Source organism: Loxodonta africana, chromosome 15, assembly GCF_030014295.1.
Source record: "Loxodonta africana isolate mLoxAfr1 chromosome 15, mLoxAfr1.hap2, whole genome shotgun sequence".
NCBI lineage: Eukaryota > Metazoa > Chordata > Mammalia > Proboscidea > Elephantidae > Loxodonta > Loxodonta africana.
The window spans coordinates 27,398,349-27,421,263 of record NC_087356.1 but is presented as its reverse complement, the minus strand read 5'-3'; the positions used below and the strand labels follow the sequence as shown (position 1 = coordinate 27,421,263).

The following is a 22,915-nucleotide window of genomic DNA, read 5'->3' as shown; positions in this document are numbered from 1 at the left end:
CTATGAAAAAAAAAAAGTAAAACTGCCCCCTAGAGTTTCCAAGGAGAGCCTGGTGGATTCCAACTGCCAACCTTCTGGTAAGAAGATGTAGCTCTTAACCACTATGCTCCCAGGCTTTGCAGATATGGACAACATTGTTCTAAAATGTGTCTGGGAAGGCAAAGGAAATAGGATAGCTAAAACAATTTGATAAAGGAAGAATAAAGTAGAAGAAATAAATCCGCATAATCTCAAGATTTATTATCTATATGGATCAGTGAACAGACTAGAGAACCCATAAATGGACCTGCAGAAATATTTGACAAAGTTGTAAAAGGAGAAATATTTGACAAAAGCAATAAGCAGTTCAACAAATGGTGCTGGAATAATTGAACATTCATAGACCCCCCCCCCAAATTTCACTTAATTCTCACATTTTACACAAAAAATGAACTCAAAAAGGATCACAGGCTTAAAATATATAATGCAAATATTATAAAACTTTTAGAAAAAAATAGAAAATCTTCAGGATCTAAAGTTAGGCAAAGGCTCTTAGTCTTGACTCCAAAAGCATGATTCATCAAATAAATAAATAAATTGGACATTATAAAAATTCAGCAGTTTTGCTCTGCAAAAGACCCTGTTAAGGGGATGAAAAGGCAAGCTTGCAGGGTGGGAGAAAATACTTGGAAACTACATATTTGAAAGGGTGTAGTAATCTAGAATATATAAAAAAGTTTCAAAAGTCAACAGAAAAAAAGCAACAACACTCGAACAGAAAATGGTAAAATACATGAAGAAACAATTCACTGAGAGGAATATATAGAAGGCAAACAAGCAATAAAAAAGATGTTCAACATCATTACCATTAGGAAAATCAAGTTAAAACACAAGGAGCTATCGCCACGTACCTATCAGAGTAAGTAAGATACAGTGACAATACCAAATTCTAGCAAAAATGCCTTTGGGAATATAAAATGGTATAGTCACTCTGGAAAACAATCTGGCCATTTTTAGAAAATTAAACATGTAACTGCCATATGACCCACAGTTACACTCCTGGGCATTTATTCCAGAGAAATGAAAACTTAATTCATACATAAATCTATACAGGAATGTCTGTAGCAGCTTTATTTATAATAGCTAAAATCTAGAAACAACCCAGATGTTCTTCAACAGGTGAATAGTTAAACAAACTGTGGTATATTCATACCATGGAAGACTGGTCAGCAATATGCATAACAGCGTGGATTAACTAATAGAGGTTTATGCTGAGTGAAATAAGCCAATCCCAAAAGGCAGTACATACTGTATAATTTCATTTATGTAACATTCTTGAAATGATAAAATTGTAGAAGCAGTGAACAGATTAATGGTTGCCAGGGGTTAAGTAGTGGGTAGATATTGGTCATGACTATAAAAGGACAACTTGGGGGATTTCTGTTGCTTTGGAAATATGTATCTTGACTATCAGTATCAGTGTCCTGGTTGTAATATTGTACTGTGTTTTTCTAAGATGTCTCCATTGAGGAAACTTGGTAAAGACCACAGGGGATCTACTACTCGTTACAAACTGCATGCGCATCTACATTCTTTCATAATAAAACTTCTAGCTTCTTTTCTTAACCTGTATCCTTACCCTTTTTATATAGTGTAGACCCAATATTTTTGCACTTCCTATGTCTTTATATATTTTGCCTGTTTTCCTGAACATCTGACATTCCGTATGACAGATTTCCTTATCCATGTATTCTAAATTTGTTTCTGTACACCATCTATTTATGGAGAGAAAAGCATAGATTTATCTTTACAAAGTTATCCCGGTCCTGGCTTAACTATACAAAGGGTTATGGTGTTTTTTGTTTGTTTGTGGCAAATTTGGGTTTGAAATGCTGAGATCAGCCATGTATCATTAGTAAAATTGCCATTATGTATCAATATATATCATAAAAATAACCTGTATACCTCTTTCAGTAATTCAACTGAGCCTCTGATTTTGTGCTCTTTCCCACAGTGACTTTCTGTAAACACATGGGAGCTTGCTTAGAGGTTATGCCCCTAATTCTTTTTGTATAAAGTGTACCTTCTGTTTAACCCAGTACTTTCCACTATGAGGACTATTAACAATTTCTCATTTCCTCTATCTCCGTGAATTGATTGTAACAGTTGCAACGTGGTGGTATTATTTACATTTTTAAATGCCACATTTTCCTATTAGCTCGTTAGTAGTTGTTAGGAGTCTCTGGGTAGCGCAAATGGTTATGAGCTCAACTGCTAGTCGAAAGGTTAGCAGTTTGAACCTACCCAGAGGCACTTCGGAAGATATGCCTGGCAGTCTGCTTCAGAAAGGTCCCAGCATTTAAAACTCTATGGAGCAGTTCTGTTCACACAGATGTGGTCACCATGAGTTGGAATTGACTTGATGGCAGCTAACAACAACAGTAATTGTTAATAATTTTGACAACATTAAAGACAGATTAAGACATATGTCTGGGAAATTGTAAACTTCCAAATTGTGAATTATGTTAGCAGTTTAGACTATTGATAGATGTAAGTTAGAATAGAAGAGGCTTTTCTTAAATTGGGAAGTGTGAAATTAGGCGTTTGAATAGTAACTCTGAAAAACTACCAACTTTGGAAATATTTTTTTTTTTTGGAAATAGTTCTTTGGAGAAAATGCAGAAAAGCCCCATTGTGTTCACTTGAATTAAAGAAGTGACTCTGCTGGCTTATGATGCGTAGGTGCTCAATTCTCTTAAGAATTTTTGGTGTCCCATTGTTGGACAGGAAACCCTGGTGGCGTAATTGTTAAGCGCTATGGCTGCCGACCAAAAGGTTGGCAGTTTGAATCCACCAGGCTTCCTTGGAAACTTTATGGGGCAGTTCTACTCTGTCCTCTAGGGTCGCTATGAGTTGAAATCGACTCGATGGCAATGGGTTTGGTCTTTGGTTTTTTTTTATTGTTGGACAAGTAGTTCGTTTTACTTCTTTGCTCACATATCCTTACTAATTCCTGGTATTGTAGGGGCAACTGAATAAAAAGATGAAATTGGAGAGAGAGAATTTCAATCATAGTACTTTTCAAAAATAGTAAAATGACTTTCAACTACTTTAAATTAAAAGCTATGTCACATATTAGAATTTTCTAGGTAATGGTCAACAAATTGACTGAATCCTGTTCACTGAGCAATTCACACATTCAGGATGCACAGTTACATGTAGGATTCCCTAACAAAAGGGACACTTACCTTAAAACTGAAATTCAAGTCTTTCCCTGCTCAATTACTTTAATCCTAGGGGAAGTCTGGGTTTTTGTTCTAGCCAGGTAGGTAGATTGTAATTGTAAGCAGTTTGGTTTGCTAAGCATGATTAAGACACCATTCCCTTTGAGGTTTACCCTTTTGCTTCTAAGGTACAACTGTTTATCATCTTGGGTCAAAGGCTGTAAAAAGTAGTCATCAATTAAAGCTTTATTGGTTGTAATTGGTAATGCTATAAAAGAAGCCAGCCAAACTGAATCTGATAATAAAAGACTCTTTGTTAAAATATTTAATAAATTAACACTCGTCTTGGAAGGGGGAAGCTAATTACAAAGGCCAAGATTGTTAATCATACTGTTTACTTTCTTCAAAAGCACACACTCGACTACTCCATAATCATTAGACATTGGATTTCTTTCTTTTTCTTTTTTTAATCCCACAGACTGTCAGTCCCTGGAGGGAATGATCTTCTATAGTTCAGGCTTGGGATATGGTAGAGGGAGGAAATGCCAAGACAAGCATCGGTTATAAGGGCCATCTTAAACATAAACAGGACACTGTTAGAACGTCAGACTGCTTCTGCTCTCTTCAAAAAGGGTCAGAAGTTTATGTAGATTTATTTTGTAGGCTAATTGAGTGATACTAGGAAGTGGGGCACTTGGCAAGTTACAATTTTTATATAACAAATTATCTCCCATAGCAGGTATCCTTTCCCTATACGTAGTTTTTTGCTTGACAGTGTTGTGGCTCTTGAATTTTAGACATTTTTCAAAGCCCTTATATTGGTAAATGGAGCTTACCTTTGTAACTCTTGAATGACCTTGCCATGAGAACTCTATGAGTAGGCTTTTACATCTGGGACTGCAGTGTTTCCACATTTAAGCAGTAGGGGGCATCTTGGGTTCGTTATTTACACATGTGTCTGTAGTCTGATCTTTAGGGCAGTTCTAATGAAAGAAAATCCTGCTTTGGACCTGCTGTGCAAATTAGCCATATGGTGAAGTGTAATATCCCGCTGAACATCATTATGAGGCCCTATGAAAAGTGCTCCGCTTTTCACATGGAGGCAAATTAAAATGGCTCTTTCAGTTTTTTTTTTTTGAACTCTGAATAAACCTGTCTTCACTTTTATTTTTTCACTTGGATGCCGGGACAGTTAAAAGAGAGTTCCAGCTGCAGCTAGAGTGGTGAAATTACAGGCTGCGTCCAAGACCAAGTGGAAATATTGCTTCCTGTAGGCAAAGCCGGAAGAACAATGGTGTGTGCTTCCCTGCTTCCATTCCCCTCCTCTGTTCTTTGTGTAGTTGTCCTTAGCTACTTCTCAAACCAAGGGTTCATTTTCTGTTATGGTGATGGATGGGAAGGACTCAGCCCTCTCTCCAGTGGACCCTGTATTAAACTCTGCCAGCAAAGACCCACTAGATAAAGAGTTGTTTAGTCAAATAATGACACGGTAAATATTTAATGAAGCAGATAGAAGGTCTTTGCTGTGTAGACATGGTGTCCATATGACAAAGTATTGTCCCAGTGTAAATTTTTTTTTCCTCTGCAAAACTAGGCACGTAGATGCCGCTAATGTTTACAGACATGGGGCTCAGGAATTTATGAAATGTTCATAGTTCTTGTGTACGTGAGGAACATTGTTATCTTCTGTGAAGAAAACAAAATTCATGGTAAGATCTTTCACCTGGCCTTTTCTTTTTTCCCCAAGACTGGGATCCAGACTTATTTGATCGCTGGGACATATTGTAACCTATAGCAGCTAAAATTTGCCTCTGAGTTCTGTTAGCAGTAAATTTTACCATTTTTACAGAGAAGGGGGAAAAAAAGCCTCATTAAATATGTGTTTCCCATGAAGTGTCTAAATACATGAAGAAGAATTCAAGGTTGTCACTCGTGTTTTTGTTTTCATTTTTAACCATTTCTTCAAAGACCATGTTGGTCCCAGCATTTGTATGGTGTGTTTGAAGTTTATAGCATGTGTTTGAAGAAGGGGAGTTGGAACAGCACTGTAGAATAAAAAGGAATCAACAAAATTGCTGTTGATGTTGGAGATGGAGAATAAGATTTTTGCATGCAAAATTCAATGAAAAAGGTGGTACAATAATGGCTCTGTTTCTTCTTGTGTATATGTGTGCATGTGAATTATCTGTTTAGCGTAGGAAAAAGCCTGTAAGTGGGTAAACCAACAAGTAAACAGTAGTTATTGCTGAGTGATGGGATTACGAATGGCTTTATTTTCTCTCTTTGCCTAATCTGTAGTGTCTGATTTTTCTGCAAGTCACATATTTTACTTTTGTAATTGATAATAATTTTAAAAGAATAATAATGAAAATACAGCTGAAAGCAAAAAGCTAAAAAAATTAAAGAAATATTTTTAGCATAGACTGAGGGAAAGTGGGTTACTTCCTGGTCGACAGTGCTAGGATTGATGATTAGATTTAGGGAATTGGCAATTGCTTTTGGAACATGTGACCATTAGTGCTTTTCTCTAAGTTTATCATAGAGTTTGCTAATGACACTAAATATTTAAACTAAATATGCATATAGTAGATAAAGCACCAAGTGACTTTTAGTGTTGCTGTGAATTAGAAATTGAAGGAGAGGTTAAAAGAACCTGGAAAATATTTCTTTCTCTTGTTTTAACATTAAACAAAAATAGAATACTTCTTGTGATTAGCTCTTTTGATATAGTTGTTCTACAAGTGAATGATAAATTTGTTGTGGGGAATTCTTTACAATAATGTCTAGTATGTAATAATTAGGTTAAATTTAAGTGGAAACATACATATTTAGTGTAGAAAATGTTAAAGCCTTCTTTGGCTTCTGAGCCTTTCTTAAATTTTACTACAATATTTTAGATGCATAAAAAGCTGAAAACATACACCATCATTGACAACTGAGGCAGATAATGATATTTTGTCTGAATTTGAGTAGAATATCCTCTAACTCTAGAACTGATAGAATAGATTGAGAAATCCAGTTGGTGAGTGATGTGGGTTTTGCTGGCATAAAGAGAGCAGTCCTTGAAAGTTGACTATCCGTTTTCCACTCTCTGCCTTCTGTCTTGAAAATACAATCCTGAAATGATGACTACATTGGTTGCCCATCCTGTACTGCATGGATTCTCCTTTTTAAGGCCTCCAGAGTGTGTAGTGGAGTACCACTGGTGGTAGCACAGCACTGGAGAATACTAAAAAATAATAGTATTATAGTAGGGGCAGAGATAGGAACAACCTATATTACTCACCGAAGTGAGACGTAGAGCATTTTCTTTATGAACTGTCTTATGCCAGTTGACCTATATGTCCCCCCAGACTATGGTCCCCGGCCCCAGCTGCTCCATCCCTCAAAGTGTTTCGATGTGTCTAGGAAACTTCTATGCTTTTGCTTTGGTCCAATTGTGCTGATTTCACTTATGTTGTGTGTTGTCTTCCCTTCACCAGAGTTGACATTTGTCTGCTATCTAGTTAGTGATTTCCTGTCCCCCTCCCTCCCCACCTTCATGACCATCAAAAGATGCTTTTTTTCTGTGTTTTGTCTGCGCATGTCTATCAGTTTGTTGTTCTGTGGGGACTTGCATGTTGCTGTGATGCTGGAAGCTATGCCACGGTATTCAAATACCAGCAGGGTCACCCATGGCAGGCAGGTTTCAGCTAAGCTTCCAGACTAAGACAGTCTAGGGAAAAGGACCTGGTGGTCTACTTCTGAAAGGAATTAGCCACTAAAACCTTTTGAATAGCAGTACAACATTGACTGATATAATGCTGAAAGATGAGCCTCTCAGGTTGGAAGCCACTCAAAAGACGACTGGGGAAAAGCTACCTCCTCAAAGTAGAGTCGACCTAAATGATGGGTATGGAAACAAGCTTTTGTGACCTTCATTTGCTGTTGTGACACGACTCAAAATGAGAAGCAACGGCTGCAAACATTCATTAATAATTGGAATGTGGAAGGTACGAAGTAGGAATCTAGATAAATTAGAAATTATCAGAAATGAAATGGAGTGCATAAACATTGATATACTAGGCTTTAGTGAGCTGATGTGGACTGGTATTGGCCATTTTGAATCAGACGATCAAATGGTCTTACTATGCCGGAAATGACAACTTGAAGAGGAATGGCGTTGTGTTCACTGTCAAAAAGAACATTTCAAGATCGATCCTGAAGTACAGCACTGTCACTGAAAGATAATATCCATATGCCTGCAAAGAAAACCAGTTAATACAACTATTATTCAAATTTATATACCAATGACTAAGGCCAAAGATAAAGAAATTGAAGATTTTTACCAACTTTTGCAATCTGAAATGGAGTGAACATGCAGTAATGAGGTATTAATAATTACTGGTGATTGGAATGCAAAAGTTGGAAACAAAGAAGGATTGGTAGTTGGAAAATATGGCCTTGGTGATAGAAACGATGCTGGATCGCATGGTAGAATTTTGTAAGACCAACGACTTCTTCATTGCAAATACCTTTTTCTGAAAACATAAACGGCAACTATACACGTGGACCTCGCTGGATGGAATACACAGGAATCGGATTGACTACATCAGTGGAAAGAGACGATGGAAAAGCTCAATATCATTAGTCAGAACAAGGCCAGGGGCCAACTGTGCAACAGACCAGCCATTGCTCCTGTGCAAGTTCAAGTTGAAGCTGAAGAAAATTAGAACAATCCATGAGAGCCAGTATGACTTTGAGTATATCCCACCTGAATTTAGTGACCATTTCAGGAATAGATTTGACGTGTTGAACACTGATGACTGAAGACCAGATGAGTTGTGGAAGGACATTGTACATGAAGAAATCAAGAGATCATTGAAAAGACAGGAAAGAAAGAAAAGACCAAAATGGATGGCAGAAGAAACTCTGAAACTTGCTGTTGAATGTTGAATAGCTAAAGCGAAAGGAAGAAATAATGAAGTAAAAACAGTTGAACAGAAGATTTCAAAGGGTGTCTCAGAAAGACAAGGTGAAGTATTATAGTATGTGCAATGCCGGGCAATGAATAATGAAGACTGAATAAGAATTAATGCCTTTGAATTGTGGAGTAGGCAAAGAATATTGAATATACCATGGACTGCCAAAAGAATGAACAAATCTGTCTTGGAAGAAGTACGACCGGAATGCTCCTTAGTGCGTCTTATCTACTTTGGACATGTTGTCAGGAGGGATCAGTCCCTGGAGAAGGACATCATGCTTGGTAAAGGGTCTGTGGAAACGAGGAAGACCCTCAACGAGGTAGATTGACACAATGGCTGCAACAGTGGGCTTAAGCATAACAACGATTGTAAGGATGGTGCAGGACCAGACAGTGTTTCCCCTTAGCTGTGCATACGTTCACTATGAGTTGGAACCAACTCGAAGGCACTGACCAACAACAGCGAGGAACCCTGCTGGTGAGATGGTTAAGTGCTCAGCTATTAACCACAAGGTCAGCAGTTCGAACCCACCAGTTACTCCAAAGGAGAAAGATGTGGCAGTCTGCTTCCATAAAGATTACAAAAAAAAAAACCAAACCAAACCCAGTGCCGTCGAGTCGATTCTGACTAATAGCGATAAAGATTACAGACTTGGAAACCCTATGGGGCAGTTTTACTGCATCTTACAGGGTTGCTGAGTTGGAATCAAGTTGTTGGCAGTGGAGTTTTGGGTTTTTAATGGCTAGTGATGTTTATGACTTAGCTTTTGCATCTAATTTTTCTTTTCTTCATTAAGCTCTGTACATTACAACTACCAAATGTCTAAAATTCTTCGTGTTGGCTTCTCATTGTCACTAGAGTTGAAATGCAAATAATATAATTAACAAAGTCCTCCAGCCTCATCTCTTATCTTCCTCTCCCTTAAGTCCTGAAGTTCCAGCCATGGAAAACTTGTTTCAACTTTTTTTTCCTTTAACCTCTTTGTCTTTACTAGGAACATTCTTTCCATTTCTCTTTACCTAACTACCCTTCTGACTCATTCTTCATTTATGAGTATAAATGACATTTTTTGTGGGGAATCTTTCTCTGACACTCTCCCCACCCATTATACACACTTATGCATACACAGACACACATGACACTCTAATCCATAGGATTCTGTAGTTCATTTTAATACAGTTGCTTCTTTAGTTGCCAGTCTTCCACTTTAATCTATAAATTTAATGAGGACAGGGACATTTCTTGGTGGTAAGCACTTAACTGTATAATAAGTGACGTGTTTTTCTGTGAGATTCTGTGGATTAAGTAATGACCATGAAGCATTTGGGTCAGTATAATAATGTTGTCGTTTGACCATCTACTTATTGTGACCTTACGTATAACATTTTCTCAACTGTTATCGTAACCTATAAGAAGGTTGATTTGCCTTCATTTTGGTAAATTTATAATAGTTAGTTGAGAAACTAGCTTTATTGTGCTGGTGACTGAGTTCTGATAGTTTCCTTGTAAAGATCTTATATATCCACCCCTACTGGGTTTGTACGTAAGGTTCTGTATGTGGTAGTAGTTATTACTGTTATTTTTTCTCTTAAAATATCAGATTTTGAGAATTGTGGAGCTGCCACATTTCCAGATTTGGGAGCTTTTCTTTTCTTTTGAAATAATCGAGTAATCGGTCCAATTATGTCAATCCATTTTCTTTTGTTTGTTTTACAGGGTGCCCGGGAAACATTTGAGAACTACTACAGAAAACAGAGGCGAAAACAAGCGCGTTTGGTGCTCCAGCCTCCCTCTAACATGGTAGGATTACCGCTTCCACTTTTCTCAAGCCCTTTTGCCTGAGGATGTGCTGACATCTTTTTATTATTTTGCATATACCCTTTTTGTTTGTTTGTTTGTTTTACTGTTAAACTGAGACCGCTTTTGGTAGATGTGACTTGCTAGAAAATAGCAACTAACATCTATTTATTGCTCTGTGTCAGACATTGCTCTAAGTACTGAATATATATTGTCTCATTTCAGCCTCATTATAACCCTGTAAAGTAGTTATTATTTCTTATATGAACCTTATAGTCAAGGGAACAGAGCCTTACGAGTTAAGTGACTGATTTCAACTTTTTCTTAATGTATCAAAACAGAAACAATAACTTTTCTTCTTTGCTTTGTTGCAGCATGAAACTTTAGATGGCTACAGGAAGTATTTTAATCAAATTGTAGGGTAGGTATATATATTCTTTCATTAGGTATATTTGTGGAACTTGGAAAAATAAATAAAATTTTTCTTGGAAAATTCCTTTTCTTTTTTTAAATCCTCAAAAAGACAAGATTTATTTTTTATTTTCTGAGGATTTAAAAGGAACATTCTGTTGGCTTTAGCAATATAGTATTGGCTAGTACATTTAGTGAATAAAGGGAGAAAAACATTGATTGTAATCTTACAATGATTAATTTTTTTTTTCACCTCTTTTCTGGATAAGAGGGAACCAAATAATCTGCAAACTTAGCAAAAATTTTCTTTATAAAGGGTCAGATAGTAAACGTCTTAGGCTTTGCAGGCCACACAACCTCTGTTACAACTATCTATGTTGTTGTAGCGCCAAAGCAGCCATAGATAATACCTAAATGAATGATCATGGATATATTGTAATAAAACATTATTTATAAAAATAGACAGATTTACAAAAACCAGGCCAGATTTGCCCCATGGGCTGTAACTTGCCACCCTGATCTAGAGTATATTCTAGAATGGGGCTGCAGTTCTCAAATAAACCTTTAAAATATAAGCAGCTTGTTCTAGTGATAAAATAATTACTTTGCAGTAAAAAGAAAGGAAATTAAGTTGGTTTATTCCTTCAAGTTCCTTTCTTTTCTTTCAGATTTAGATTGTCAATGTAATTGATAATTTTGATTAAAATATATCATAAAATTCTTTATTTAAAGAGTTAATTAGCATGAACACATATAAAATAGCTGAGATAACCACAGCAGAATATTTAAAAATAAGCTTGCATTTTTTTTTAACCCCTGTAAAATACTTCTCAACACGTGGATAAAAGTCCTTATGTAGGAAATTATTTTGATATTTTGGGCATTGCGTTATTAAAAATGCATACTTTACCTTTCATTGTCTCTTTAAAATCTATTAATTTGTTGAATGTATTGCTGGTCAGTTATTTTTAATATATCGACATCAGCTATCTTTACCTATAAACATTTTCTTCATTTTAAATTGCTGGATAATATGGATAACATCTAATAGAAATGTAACTTCAATTTAAGAAGATATGAGCAGGGACATAATTCTAAGTGCAAGAGTTCTGATTTTGTTTATGATAGTGAACAGCTTTCTTAAGAAAAAAAGTGAATTTTTTAAACTTTGAATTTGTTGGTAGCTCTTAGTGTTTATCAGACCCTGGAGATAGTAGTCAAATTCTGTAGTTTCTGACAAATATGCTTTCTTTTTTCCTCAATCTTAGATTTTTTGTGGTTGAAGATCACATTTTACATACAACCCAAGGCTTAGTAAATAGAGCCTACATTGATGAACTATGGGAAATGGCACTTTCAAAAACTATCGCAGCACTCCGTACTCACTCGGTATGTAAGCAACTCAAGAGAAGTACTTGCTTAAAGCTGATTATTTATATACTATTAGGTATTTTAGGAGCCCAGGTGGCGCAGTGGTTAAGAGCTATGGCTGCTAACCAAAAGATCAGCAGTTCGAATCCACCAGCTGCCCCTCGGAAACCCTCTGGGGCAGTTCTGCTCTGTCCTACAGGGTCGTGATGAGTTGGAATCGACTTGATGGCAGTGGGTTTGGGTTTTTTTTGTTTGTTTGTTTATTCAGTATTTTACTGCTGTCAATATGTGTTGTTTGGAATCATCCATTTAGCTGTTGCCTTCAAAGATATATGGAAGTAGCCCCTTCAAACTGCCATGTTTTCAAACAGTGAATCCCATTTTGTGGATGTCCTTTGCAGTTAGAAAACAGAAACTGTTGATGGCACTCTATGTGTTAGACATTGTTCTATGTACTTGGTATATTATCTTATTTCATCCTTTCTGCAGCTGTATAAGGTAGATACTATTATTATATTTGAAGCCCTGGTGGCTCAGTGGTTAAGAGCTACGGCTGCTAACCAAAAGTTTCGGCAGTTCAAATCCACCAGCCACTCCTGAAAAACCCTGTGGGACAGTTCTTCTCTGTCCTGTAGGGTCACTGTGAGTCAGAATCGACTTAATGGCAATGGTTTTGGTTTATTATTATACTTACCTTATAGTCAAGGGAGTAGTTGAGCCTCAGAGAGATTAGGTAGCCAGTCTAAAGTCACACAGTAAATGGTGGAGGTTGGATTTAAACCTAGGCAGTCTGACTTCTAAGCCCATGTTCATATTCATTATTCCATATTGCCTTCTATAATGCTGTAAACACTAATTTGAGGTTCACAGTTCTACTCTTCGTTTTGGGGGAAAAAAAATGTTTCTGTCATACCAATAAGTTGCCTAATTATGAATTCCCGTGGTCTATTGACATATTTTGGAAACCCTGGTGGCGTAGTGGTTAAGTGCTATGGCTGCTGACCAAAGGTTCGGCAGTTCGAATCCACCAGGCGCTCCTTGGAAACTCTATGGGGCAGTTCTACTCTGTCCTGTAGGGTCGCTATGAGTCAGAATCGACTCGACAGCACTGGATTTTTTTTTTTTTAATTGACATATTTTATTATGAGTTTTTCGATAATTCATCTCAGGTAGGATATGCTGACTGAATCAATTATTTGTTCGTTTGTTCAGTATTTCTTGAGCACAGATTGCATTGGCAATGGGGATACAACAATGAACAATATGATGGATAAACAGTTCTTTATATATTCTGAATATCATATCCTTACCAAACGTGTGATTTTGAAATATTTTCTCTCATACTGTAGGTTGTCTTTTTACTTTCTTGATAATGCCCTTTGATGCACAAACTTTTTAATTTTGATTAAGTCCACCTTATCTTTTTTTTTTTGTTCCTTTGCTCGTGCTTTTGGTGTTGTATCTAAGAATCCATTGCCAAATCCAAGGTCATAAAGATTTACTTCTGTGTTTTCTTCTAAGAGTTTTGTGATTTCAGCTCTTATATTTAGGTCATTGATCTATTTGAATTAATTTTTGTATATGGTGAGAAGTAGGAGTCCAATTTCATTCTTTTTCATGTGGAAGCTCATTTGTCCCAGCATCATTTGTTGGAGACATTATTCTTACCCTGTTGAGTAGACTCGTCAGCCTTGTTGAAAATCAAATGGCCATAGATATATAGGTTTATTTCTGGACTCTCAAATCTGTTTCCATTTGTCTATGTGTCTATCTTGTACTAGTCCCACACTGTTTTGAACACTGTGGCTCTGTAATAAGTTTTGAAATCGGGAAGGGTGAGTCCTCCATCTTTGCCCTTTTTCAAGATTCTTTTGGCCATTCGTGGCCCTTTGTAATTCCATATGAATTTGAGAATTCACTTTTCCTTTTCTACAAAAAATATTTTTGGAATTTTGAGAAGGATTGCATTGAATCTTAGATTGCCTCGGGCAATACTAACATCTTAACAATAAAAGTCTTTCAATCCATGATCAGGAGATGTCTTTCCCATTTATCCAGGTCTTCTTTAATTTTTCAGCAACGTTTTGTAGTTTTCAGTGTACAAGTCCTTCACCTCTTTCTTAAATTTATTCCTAGATATTTTGTTCTTTTGGGTGCTATTATAAATGAGATTGCTTTCTTAATTTCTTCAGCAGATTGTTCATTGCTAGTGTATAGAAATAAAACTGATTTTTGTGTAATGGTTTTGTATTTGCAACTCTGTAAATTCATTCATTAGCTCTAGAGGCTTTCTTGTAAGGAGCCCTCGTGGCACAGTGGTTAATCATTTGGCTGCTAACCTAAAGGTTGGCAGTTTGAACCCACCCAGCTTCTTTGTGGGAGAAAAGACCTGGTGATCTGCTCCTGTAAAGATTGCCATCTAGAAAACCCTACCAGGCAGTTCTACTCTGTCATACAGGGTCGCTGTGAGCTGGAATTGAGTCAGTGGCACACAACAGCAACAGCTTTCTTGTGGATTCTTTGTGATTTTCTGTCTATAAGACCTTGTCATCTGCAAATAGAGATACTTTTTTTTTTTCTGTTCCGATTTGGATACTTTTTATTTCTTTTTCTTGCTAATTGCTCTGGTTAGAACTTCCAGGACAATGTTGAATAGCAGTGGCGAAAACAGGCATCTTTGTCTTGCTCCTGATCTTTTGGGAAAGTTTTCAGTCTTTGTCATTTGGGTATGATGTTACTGTGGGTTTTTCATAAATGCTCTTTATCATGTCGAGGAATTTTTCTCAGTTTTTTTTTTTTTATCGTTAAAGGGTGTTAGATTTTGTCAAATGACTTTTCTATATCAATTGAGATGATCTTATGGATTTTTTTCCTTTCATTCTGTTAATGTGGTGTTCTACTTTTATTGGTTTTTATCTTACGTGGAACCACCCTTGCGTTCCTGGGATAAATCCTACTTGGTAATAGTGTATAATTCTTTTAATATGCTGTTGGATTCGGTTTGCTAGTATTTTGTAGAGAACTTTTGCATCTACGTGTACCTATCTTATATCTCAACAATACTATTTTGCCCTAGGAGGCTAAAGGTTGACCATTTGCCTTGTAGTGTTTTTGAGCAGTGCCTACTGCTTTTCAGTCTTGAGTGAGTTCTGAGCTGGCAAAACAGAAACAGCCATCTTATGTCAGTCCTTCAGGTAGTCACCATACAGGTTAGAACAGAAAAAGCAATAGTTTTCAAATATGCTCTGCTCTGTTCCTTCCAGAACCGGGAGCCAGGGTCCCATGATAGATATGCAGAGTACCTTCTTCAAACTGGTCGCTGAGCCAGGGACAGAGTGGGTCATGGCATATAAAAATGCCACAAAACACTTCTCCTGTTTTAAGTTGCCTTTTTATTCAGCTTTCCCTTAGTTGTTGTAAACCTTTGACAGTTTTCCATGGTTCTGACAAAGTTGGTTCTGACAGTTTCTTCTTGTTTTTCATTGTTTTTATTGGGGGAAAAAGCTTGGAGCTGTCTACTCCATCTTGCTGACATTGCTCTGGTACTGCTTTTTGAACAGAGTGATTCATCTGCTCTGACGACTCACAAGGAGCCTGTAGTCAATCTCTTGGGAAACAGACTTACAGATGAAAAGGACACCCATATTCATTCTAATCAACCTCAACCTTTATTCAAATATATAAACATCTAAGAATCATAAAATATTTGTGTAAAACCAGTTGCATGAAATAGAAGACAAAGATAAACAGAATAGCTTTCTCTAGCAAATGCAAATAATTCATGGACTAGGAAGAAAATTTATAAAGTAACAATTATTTCTGATTTTAGGAATATAGAAGGCTAGATTTTGCTGGAAACAACTAAAATATTGAGCTATATATATGATATGGTATATATTTATATACGTGTGTGTATACATATATATGTATATATGTGTGTATATACATATTTATATATGTATATATAGATATATAAAACCCCCATTGCCTTTGAGTCGATTCCGACTCATAACGACCCTATAGGACAGAGTAGAACTGCCCCATAGAGTTTCCAAGGAGCACCTGGTGGATTCAAACTGCTGACCTCTTGGTTAGCAGCCGTAGCACTTAACCACTACACCACCAGGGTTTCCATGTATATGTATATATGTATGTATACACACACACACTTGGTATTCCTCAAGCCTCAAAGTACCTAGTCAGGGTAGTTAAAAAGTATTGCCCAAATCCAAAGATAAACAAAAATCAAGAGAGATAGGCTAAACACTCAAGCTGCCTTTTTCCTGAGGTTACTTGTTAGTACAGACAACTTGAACTTTGATTTTGACAGCCCGTTGGGCCCACCCAAGATGGAGAGTCTAATTTGGCACCCTCCCACATTTAGCTGGGTAGGGTTGTTCTTTTCAGGATGCGTGAACTAGAAGTAAAAGAAATAGAAGTCAAAATTCTTCCCTCAAAGAAATCTCAAGGTCCAGGCAGTTCTATCTTCAGTTCCTATCTTACATAAACTCTAAGAGAATAAAAAAGAGGAAACAGTCATCAACTCATTTTATGAAGCATGTGTAATCTTGATACTGAAACCAGATGAGAATAGTGTAAGAACTCATACATTTGTAATTTGTAATTATAGGTCAGACTCATTCATAAATATAGATCAGAAATCCTAAACAAAATATTAGAAAAGAGAATTCAGCAATTTATTAAATCATGTTACTATAGCAAGTTGGGTTTATACTAGCAAATTCAGGCTTGAGTCAATATTACAGAGTCTAGTAGTGTAACCACCACATTAACAGATTAAAAGATGAAAATGATATAATTTAAATAGACACACAAAGCATTTAATAAAATACAAGATACATTTATGATAAAATCTCTTCATAAATTAGAAACAGAAGAGATCTCCCTTAACTTGACAAAAGGTATCCTCAAAAACTTATGGCAAATTTTATATTTAATTATCACCACTTCTGTTTTGTATTCCTATCCAGTGTTGTAAAGGCAGAAAAATAAATACATGAAAAGCATAAAACTTTGAAAGGATGAAACAAACTGTCATTTTTGAAGGCATTATGATTTTGTACATTGAAAATCCAAAGGAATTTATGGAAAAACAATTAATGAAGAATTTAGCAAGTTTCCTGCATATAAAATCATTATACAAAACTAGTTATGTTTCTGTAAACCAGGAATAAAAATTGAAAAATTAAAAAAATTTAAAAGATAAAATTTATAAAATAGCATAAATATACAATAGTTAGGAATATATTAAACAAAAGATGTTCAAATTCTCCATGAAGAAAATTCTGAACTATTATTGAGGGATTAAATTGAATTGAAGAACACCCTCAAAAAATTGAGAGATACACTGTGTTTGCTGGTTGGAAGAGTTATTGTGAAGATAATGCTTCTGTCAAAATTTATCTATGGATTTAATTCAGTGCCAGTCAAAATCCCAAGAGTTTTATTTTTAGGGGATAAGTCATAAAAAACCTGATTATAATATTTCTAAGACAGTACAAAGGCCAGGAACAGCTAAGACACTCCTGAAGATTGAGAAATATGTATCAGATATCAAGATTTAATTTAAAAGTCATATTAATCTAACCAAAACCAAACCAAACCCATTGCAGTCGAGTCGATCCTGACTCATAGCGACCCTACAGGACTGAGTAAAACTGCTCCATAGAGTTTTGAAGGAATATCTGGTAGGTTTGAACTCCTGACCTTTTGGTTAGCAGAAATAGCAATTAACTACTACGTTGCCAGGGTTTCCGTATTAATCTAAGACACTCTGATATTGGTGCTGAATAAATAATGGAACAGAGTAGAGGGCCCCCAAGCAGCTCCACAGATTACATGGATCTTTGATACATATAAAAGAGGTGGCGTTATGGATCAGTGGGTAGAGGACAGACTTTTCAATGAATAGTATTGGGACAATTGACTATCTCTATGAGAGAAAGCATATACCAAAAAACAAGATTCAGGTCAATAAATATCAAAATATAAAAGGCAAAACTATAAACCTTTTAGAGATGATAAAAGAGAATATCTTCATGACTTGGGATATGGAAAGAGTTCTTAACTAAGATATGAAAAATTAATCATAAAGAAAAAGCTTCATACATTCAACGACAGTAAAACTAAAAATTATTTATCAAAATTTAATGGAAAAATGGATGCCCTTTATGACCACTCTTATTTAACACTGTGCCGAGAGTCCTAGCTAGAACAATAAGGCAAGAAAAAGAAATGGCATCCAAATTGGTAAGGAAGAAGCAAAAATATCTCTATTCATGGATAATATGATATAATACATAGAGAACCCAAAAGACTCCACATGAAAACTACTGGAACTATTAGAAAGATTCAGCAGATTAGTAGGATACAAGATAAACATACAAAAATCAGTTGGATTTCTATACACCAATAAAGAGAATTACAAAAAGGAAATCAGGAGAGAAGTATAATTTAAAATAGCTTCTGAAACAATAAAATACTTAAGAATAAATCTAACTAGGGACATAAAAGACCTATACAAAGAAAACTACAAAATACTACTGCAAGAAACCAAAGAGACCTACACGAATGGAAAAACATACCACACTCATGGATAGGTAGACTCAACATTGTGAAAAGGTCAGTTCTACCCAAAGCAATCTACAAATACAATGCAATCCCAATCCAAATACCAACAGCATTCTTTAACAAGATGGAAAAACTAATCATTAACTTTATATGGAAAAGAAATAAGCCCCAAATAAGTAAGACACTACTTAAGAAAAAGGACTATTGAAGAACTTGCACTACCTGCCTTCAGAACCTACTATACTGCTAAAGTAGTCAGAACAGCCTGATACTGTACAACAGACACATTGACCAGTAGAACAGAATCAAGAACCTGGATGTAAATCCATCCACCCATGGTCAATTGATCTTTGACAAAGACCCAAAGTTCATTAAATGGGGAAAAGATAGTCTTTTTTTTTTTAACAAATGGTGGTGACAAAACTGGATATCTATTTGTAAAAAAATGAAACAGGACCCATACCTCACACCATACACAAAAACTAATTCAAAATTAATGAAAGACCTAAATATAAAAACAAAACTATAAAGATCATTAAAAAAAAAAAATAGGGTCAACACTAGAGGCCCTAGTACATAACATAAAGAAGATACAAACCATAACTAAGAATATACAAATACCAGAAGATAAGCTAGATAATTGGGATCTTCTAAAAATTAAGCAGTTTTACTCATCAAAAGACTTCACCAAAAGAGTAAAAAGAGAGCCTACAGAATGGGAACAAATTTTTGGCTATGGCAAATCAGACATATAGGAATCTATAGGAAAATCCAACCTCTCCAACTAAAAGACAAATAATCCAATTAAAAAATGAGCAAAGAACATGATCAGACACTTCACCAACCAAGATAATTCAGGTGGCTAACAGACTCATGAAGAAATGCTCGTGATCACTAGCCATTGGAGAGGTATCATCTCAACCCAACATTACTGGCATGAATCAAAATAACAAATGTTGGAGAGGCTGTGGGGAACTTGGAACTCTTATGAACTGTTGGTAGGAATGTAAAATGGTATAACCATTTTGAAAAACAGCATGGTGCTGTCTTAAATAGCAGGAAATCTGGTAATAGGGATCCCAAGGTTGAGAAGGAGAGAGTATTGGCACGTCACGGGGTTGGCAACCAGTGTCATAAAACAATATGTCTGTTAATTGTTTAATGAGAAACTAATTTGCTCTGTATTAAAAAAAAAAAAAAAGAGTGGTAAAATAAGCTACATACTGGAAAAAGATATTTGCAATGCATATAACCAGCAAATAACTAAATAGAATGTAAGAAAATGCTTACAAATTATTACAATAAAGACAGACATCCTAATAGAAAAATGAGTAAAGACTTAAAGAGTACTTTACAAAGAAAAGAAATCTACCTGGTTGAGAAACATCTGAGAAGGTGCTTAACCTCTTTACTATATCAGGGAAATGCAAACTAAAACCAAATGAGATAACATTATGCACATGGTTGGCAAGAATTAACAATACCAGTGTTGATAAAGATATGGAACAATAGAAACTCTTTTCCACTATCAAGGATATGAGTTTAAATTGGTAAAACCCTTTCAGAAACAGTCTGGCATTATTTAAAACCCAGGATTTGCCTGATCCAGAAACTCTGTTTCCAGCTATAATCCCTGTAGAAACTTGCCCTAGAGTACCATGATACAAATGGAAAAACATCCATTCTAGCATTGTTGGAATTTCAAATTTGGAAATGACTCAAATGTCCATCAGTATTAAAATGGATAAATTGTGATAAACTCATAACATGGAATAGTATGTACCAATAAAAACTTTACAACTATAGCTATACATAATACCATGGATGATTTTAAGAATTACAATGTTGAATGAAAGAAGCAAGATAGAAATGATATGTACAGTTTATTTCCATTTATACAAAGTTGAGGAATGAAATATTAAGACCGAATATTTAGGAGGTTAAAAACTAAGGAAATACATGAAAACAATTATCACAAAAAGTCAGGATATTGTTTTTCTGATTGAGGACAAAAGGAATTGTGATTAGAACACCTAGAAACTTCTGGCAAGCTGGTGTTGTCTGTTTGGTTAGCCTAGTATAATTGTCCGTATAGGTTTTATTCATTTTTCTATATGTATGGCATATTCACAGTTTTAAAAAAATGTAGGAAGAAGGGGAATAAAGGAGCATTCCAAGGAAGGGTAAATTGCTCTTTTGGAAAATTATGAGTATCAGAATAAAAAAAATCAGTTCAAAGATCTTAATAATTAATAGATAAGGCTGCACATCCCTTTTTTTGTGATCAAGAAGATAAAGTCAAATATATTTCCTAAAGACATAAAGAAATGGAAAATATTAAAGAATTAAGAAACATAGATTACTGATATAGACTATTGAATGTATCTAATAATGATTTGATACAAGATGGGATGTGATTAAATAAAATGTATGCATAGATAAATCTATATTATATAGATAAATCTAATTATAAATATAACTGTTATATTTATAATAAAATATATTATATAATAAAATAAATATAATAGTTTGCTATTTGATAATTTGTAAAGTTTAATTTTATTAAGAATTTCTGCAAAAGGAAAGACATAGTGTTAAAAAAAAATTGTGATTGAAGGTTCCACATGACTTCAACAAAACATAGGAAGTGTTGGTAGAAAGGATATAGCTTATAAGATAATTAAAAAGAACTGATCCAATAAAAAAACAGAAAAGGAAATAAAAAGATATAAGAAATCATTGTAATAGTTAAGATGGCAGGAATAAGTCCAGATATGCCCAAGAGATGCCAAAGAGTTAAAACAAATATATAGTTTGGTTACTAGAAGATATACCAAAAATAAGATTATGTAAAGAAGTTTGAAAATGAAGAGAGGAAAGCAGAAACTACAATATTGTAAAAGGCAAATAGAATTCAAGTTGAAGAGCATTCAGTGGGAAAAAACAGGAGTATTTTGTATTGATTTTAGTTTTAACACACCAAAAAGACAATCAATAGCTCTGTTACAGGGGACAAAAAAGCACCAGTATTTATAAAGCAAAAACTTAGTCCTAAGAAGAGAAACTGACGCAGCACCACATCTTTATGGAAAAATTCAGCACAGTGCTGTTAGGAATTGAGAGATCAAGCAGAGAGCAAATAACAAAATTACATTTAAGAAAATATAAATATCAAAATCAATGTACTTGATTGATAGTGACATATATACCTTTGTATCCTACCCACAGAGACTATATAGTCCATGTCATTTAAGTCTTCAAATTTGTGAATATGAGGTTGTACTTGGACTTTATATTTTTTATTTTCTTCTATATTTATGCTTATTTTCTCTTATTCCTTGTGTTGTTTAGTTTTTTTTTTTTTCTCTTTGTTGTTTTATTAGACTTGCCAAGGATTTGTCTGTTTTATTGAATTTATTTTCAACTTTGGCTTTTGGTTTAATTGATCAAATCTATTAAGTTTCCGATTTTAATTTTATTAATTTCATTCTCTCATTTATGGTTTTTTAAAATTTTTTTCCTAGCTTCATGAGTTAATGCTTACTTTATTTTCAGTCTCTAGTGTTTTCTAAAATTTGCGTATAATGATACAAAATTTATATGGAAAATGGCTTCAGCCATATACCATAGGTTTTGATATGAAGTATTTCATTGTTCATTTCGAAATAATTTACAATATCAATTTTGGTTTCTTCTTTAACCAAAGAGATTTTTAGAAGTATGTTTTTTAATTTCCAAGTATTAAATATGTAGATCATAGTATATTGAACTCTTTCTGCCTTAGCTCTTCCCTGGCTGAATCTGGTTTTACTTTATACCAGGAAAGGGTGAGATCAGGTGAAGCATTAAATAATTAAATACATTGAAGTTTAGTTTTATTTTTAATCATTGAGATATTTTTTCTCCTTTGTGTTTTATTTCCTTTAGTCTTACTGCTCTGATCCAAACCTTGTTTTAGATTTGAAGAACCTCATTGTGCTTTTTGCTGACACACTTCAGGTATGTGACATATGTTTACTTACACTCATCTAAGTTAGTAGTTCAGCAGTTTTAAATCTTTTTCAGTGGTTACCTAAGCTTGCGTAAGGACTTTTTAGTTTTCAATTATGTTTTTTCCTTTCGTACAGCTAGATATTTTTATTTCTTTATATTATTTGCTGGTTTTCACCCTGACTCTCTATGTTCTCATAAATAGTTCCTACCCTCTTTTTTCTCTCAGATCACATTAGTTCATTGAGTCACAAACTGTCTTAGTTTTTCAAGATGTTCCTCATTTAGATATAGTGCCTCAGTGACTTTGGAGTTTATTAATTCCTATCTTGTTGCAAAAGCAAAATAACCCATTGCTGTAGTTGACTCCAACTCATAGTGACCCTGTAGGACAGAGTAAAATTGCCCTGTAGGGTTTCCAAGGCTATAATCTTGATGGAAGTTGACTGCCACATCTTTCTCCCATAGAGCGGCTGGTGGGCTTGAACTGGTGACCTTTTGATTAGCAACCGAGTGCTTCAACCACTGTGCCACCAGAGCTCCTTCCATCTTGATGAACCACTTATTATACCCAAGAGAATAGCATGA

At 35.0% G+C, this 22,915-nt stretch overlaps 1 protein-coding gene across 21 annotated transcripts in view; it reads left to right on the top strand.

Moving 5' to 3' along the window:
- Positions 1-22,915, top strand: part of EXOC6B (exocyst complex component 6B) — a 712,770-nt gene that overhangs the window by 366,529 nt on the left and 323,326 nt on the right. For all 21 annotated transcript variants that reach the window (XM_010593648.3, XM_023552767.2, XM_023552763.2 and 18 more), the window contains 4 exons: positions 9,884-9,967; positions 10,339-10,385; positions 11,644-11,764; positions 22,265-22,336. In XM_010593648.3, the coding sequence (XP_010591950.1) occupies positions 9,884-9,967; positions 10,339-10,385; positions 11,644-11,764; positions 22,265-22,336 (324 nt within the window). The remainder of the gene's footprint in view (positions 1-9,883; positions 9,968-10,338; positions 10,386-11,643; positions 11,765-22,264; positions 22,337-22,915) is intronic.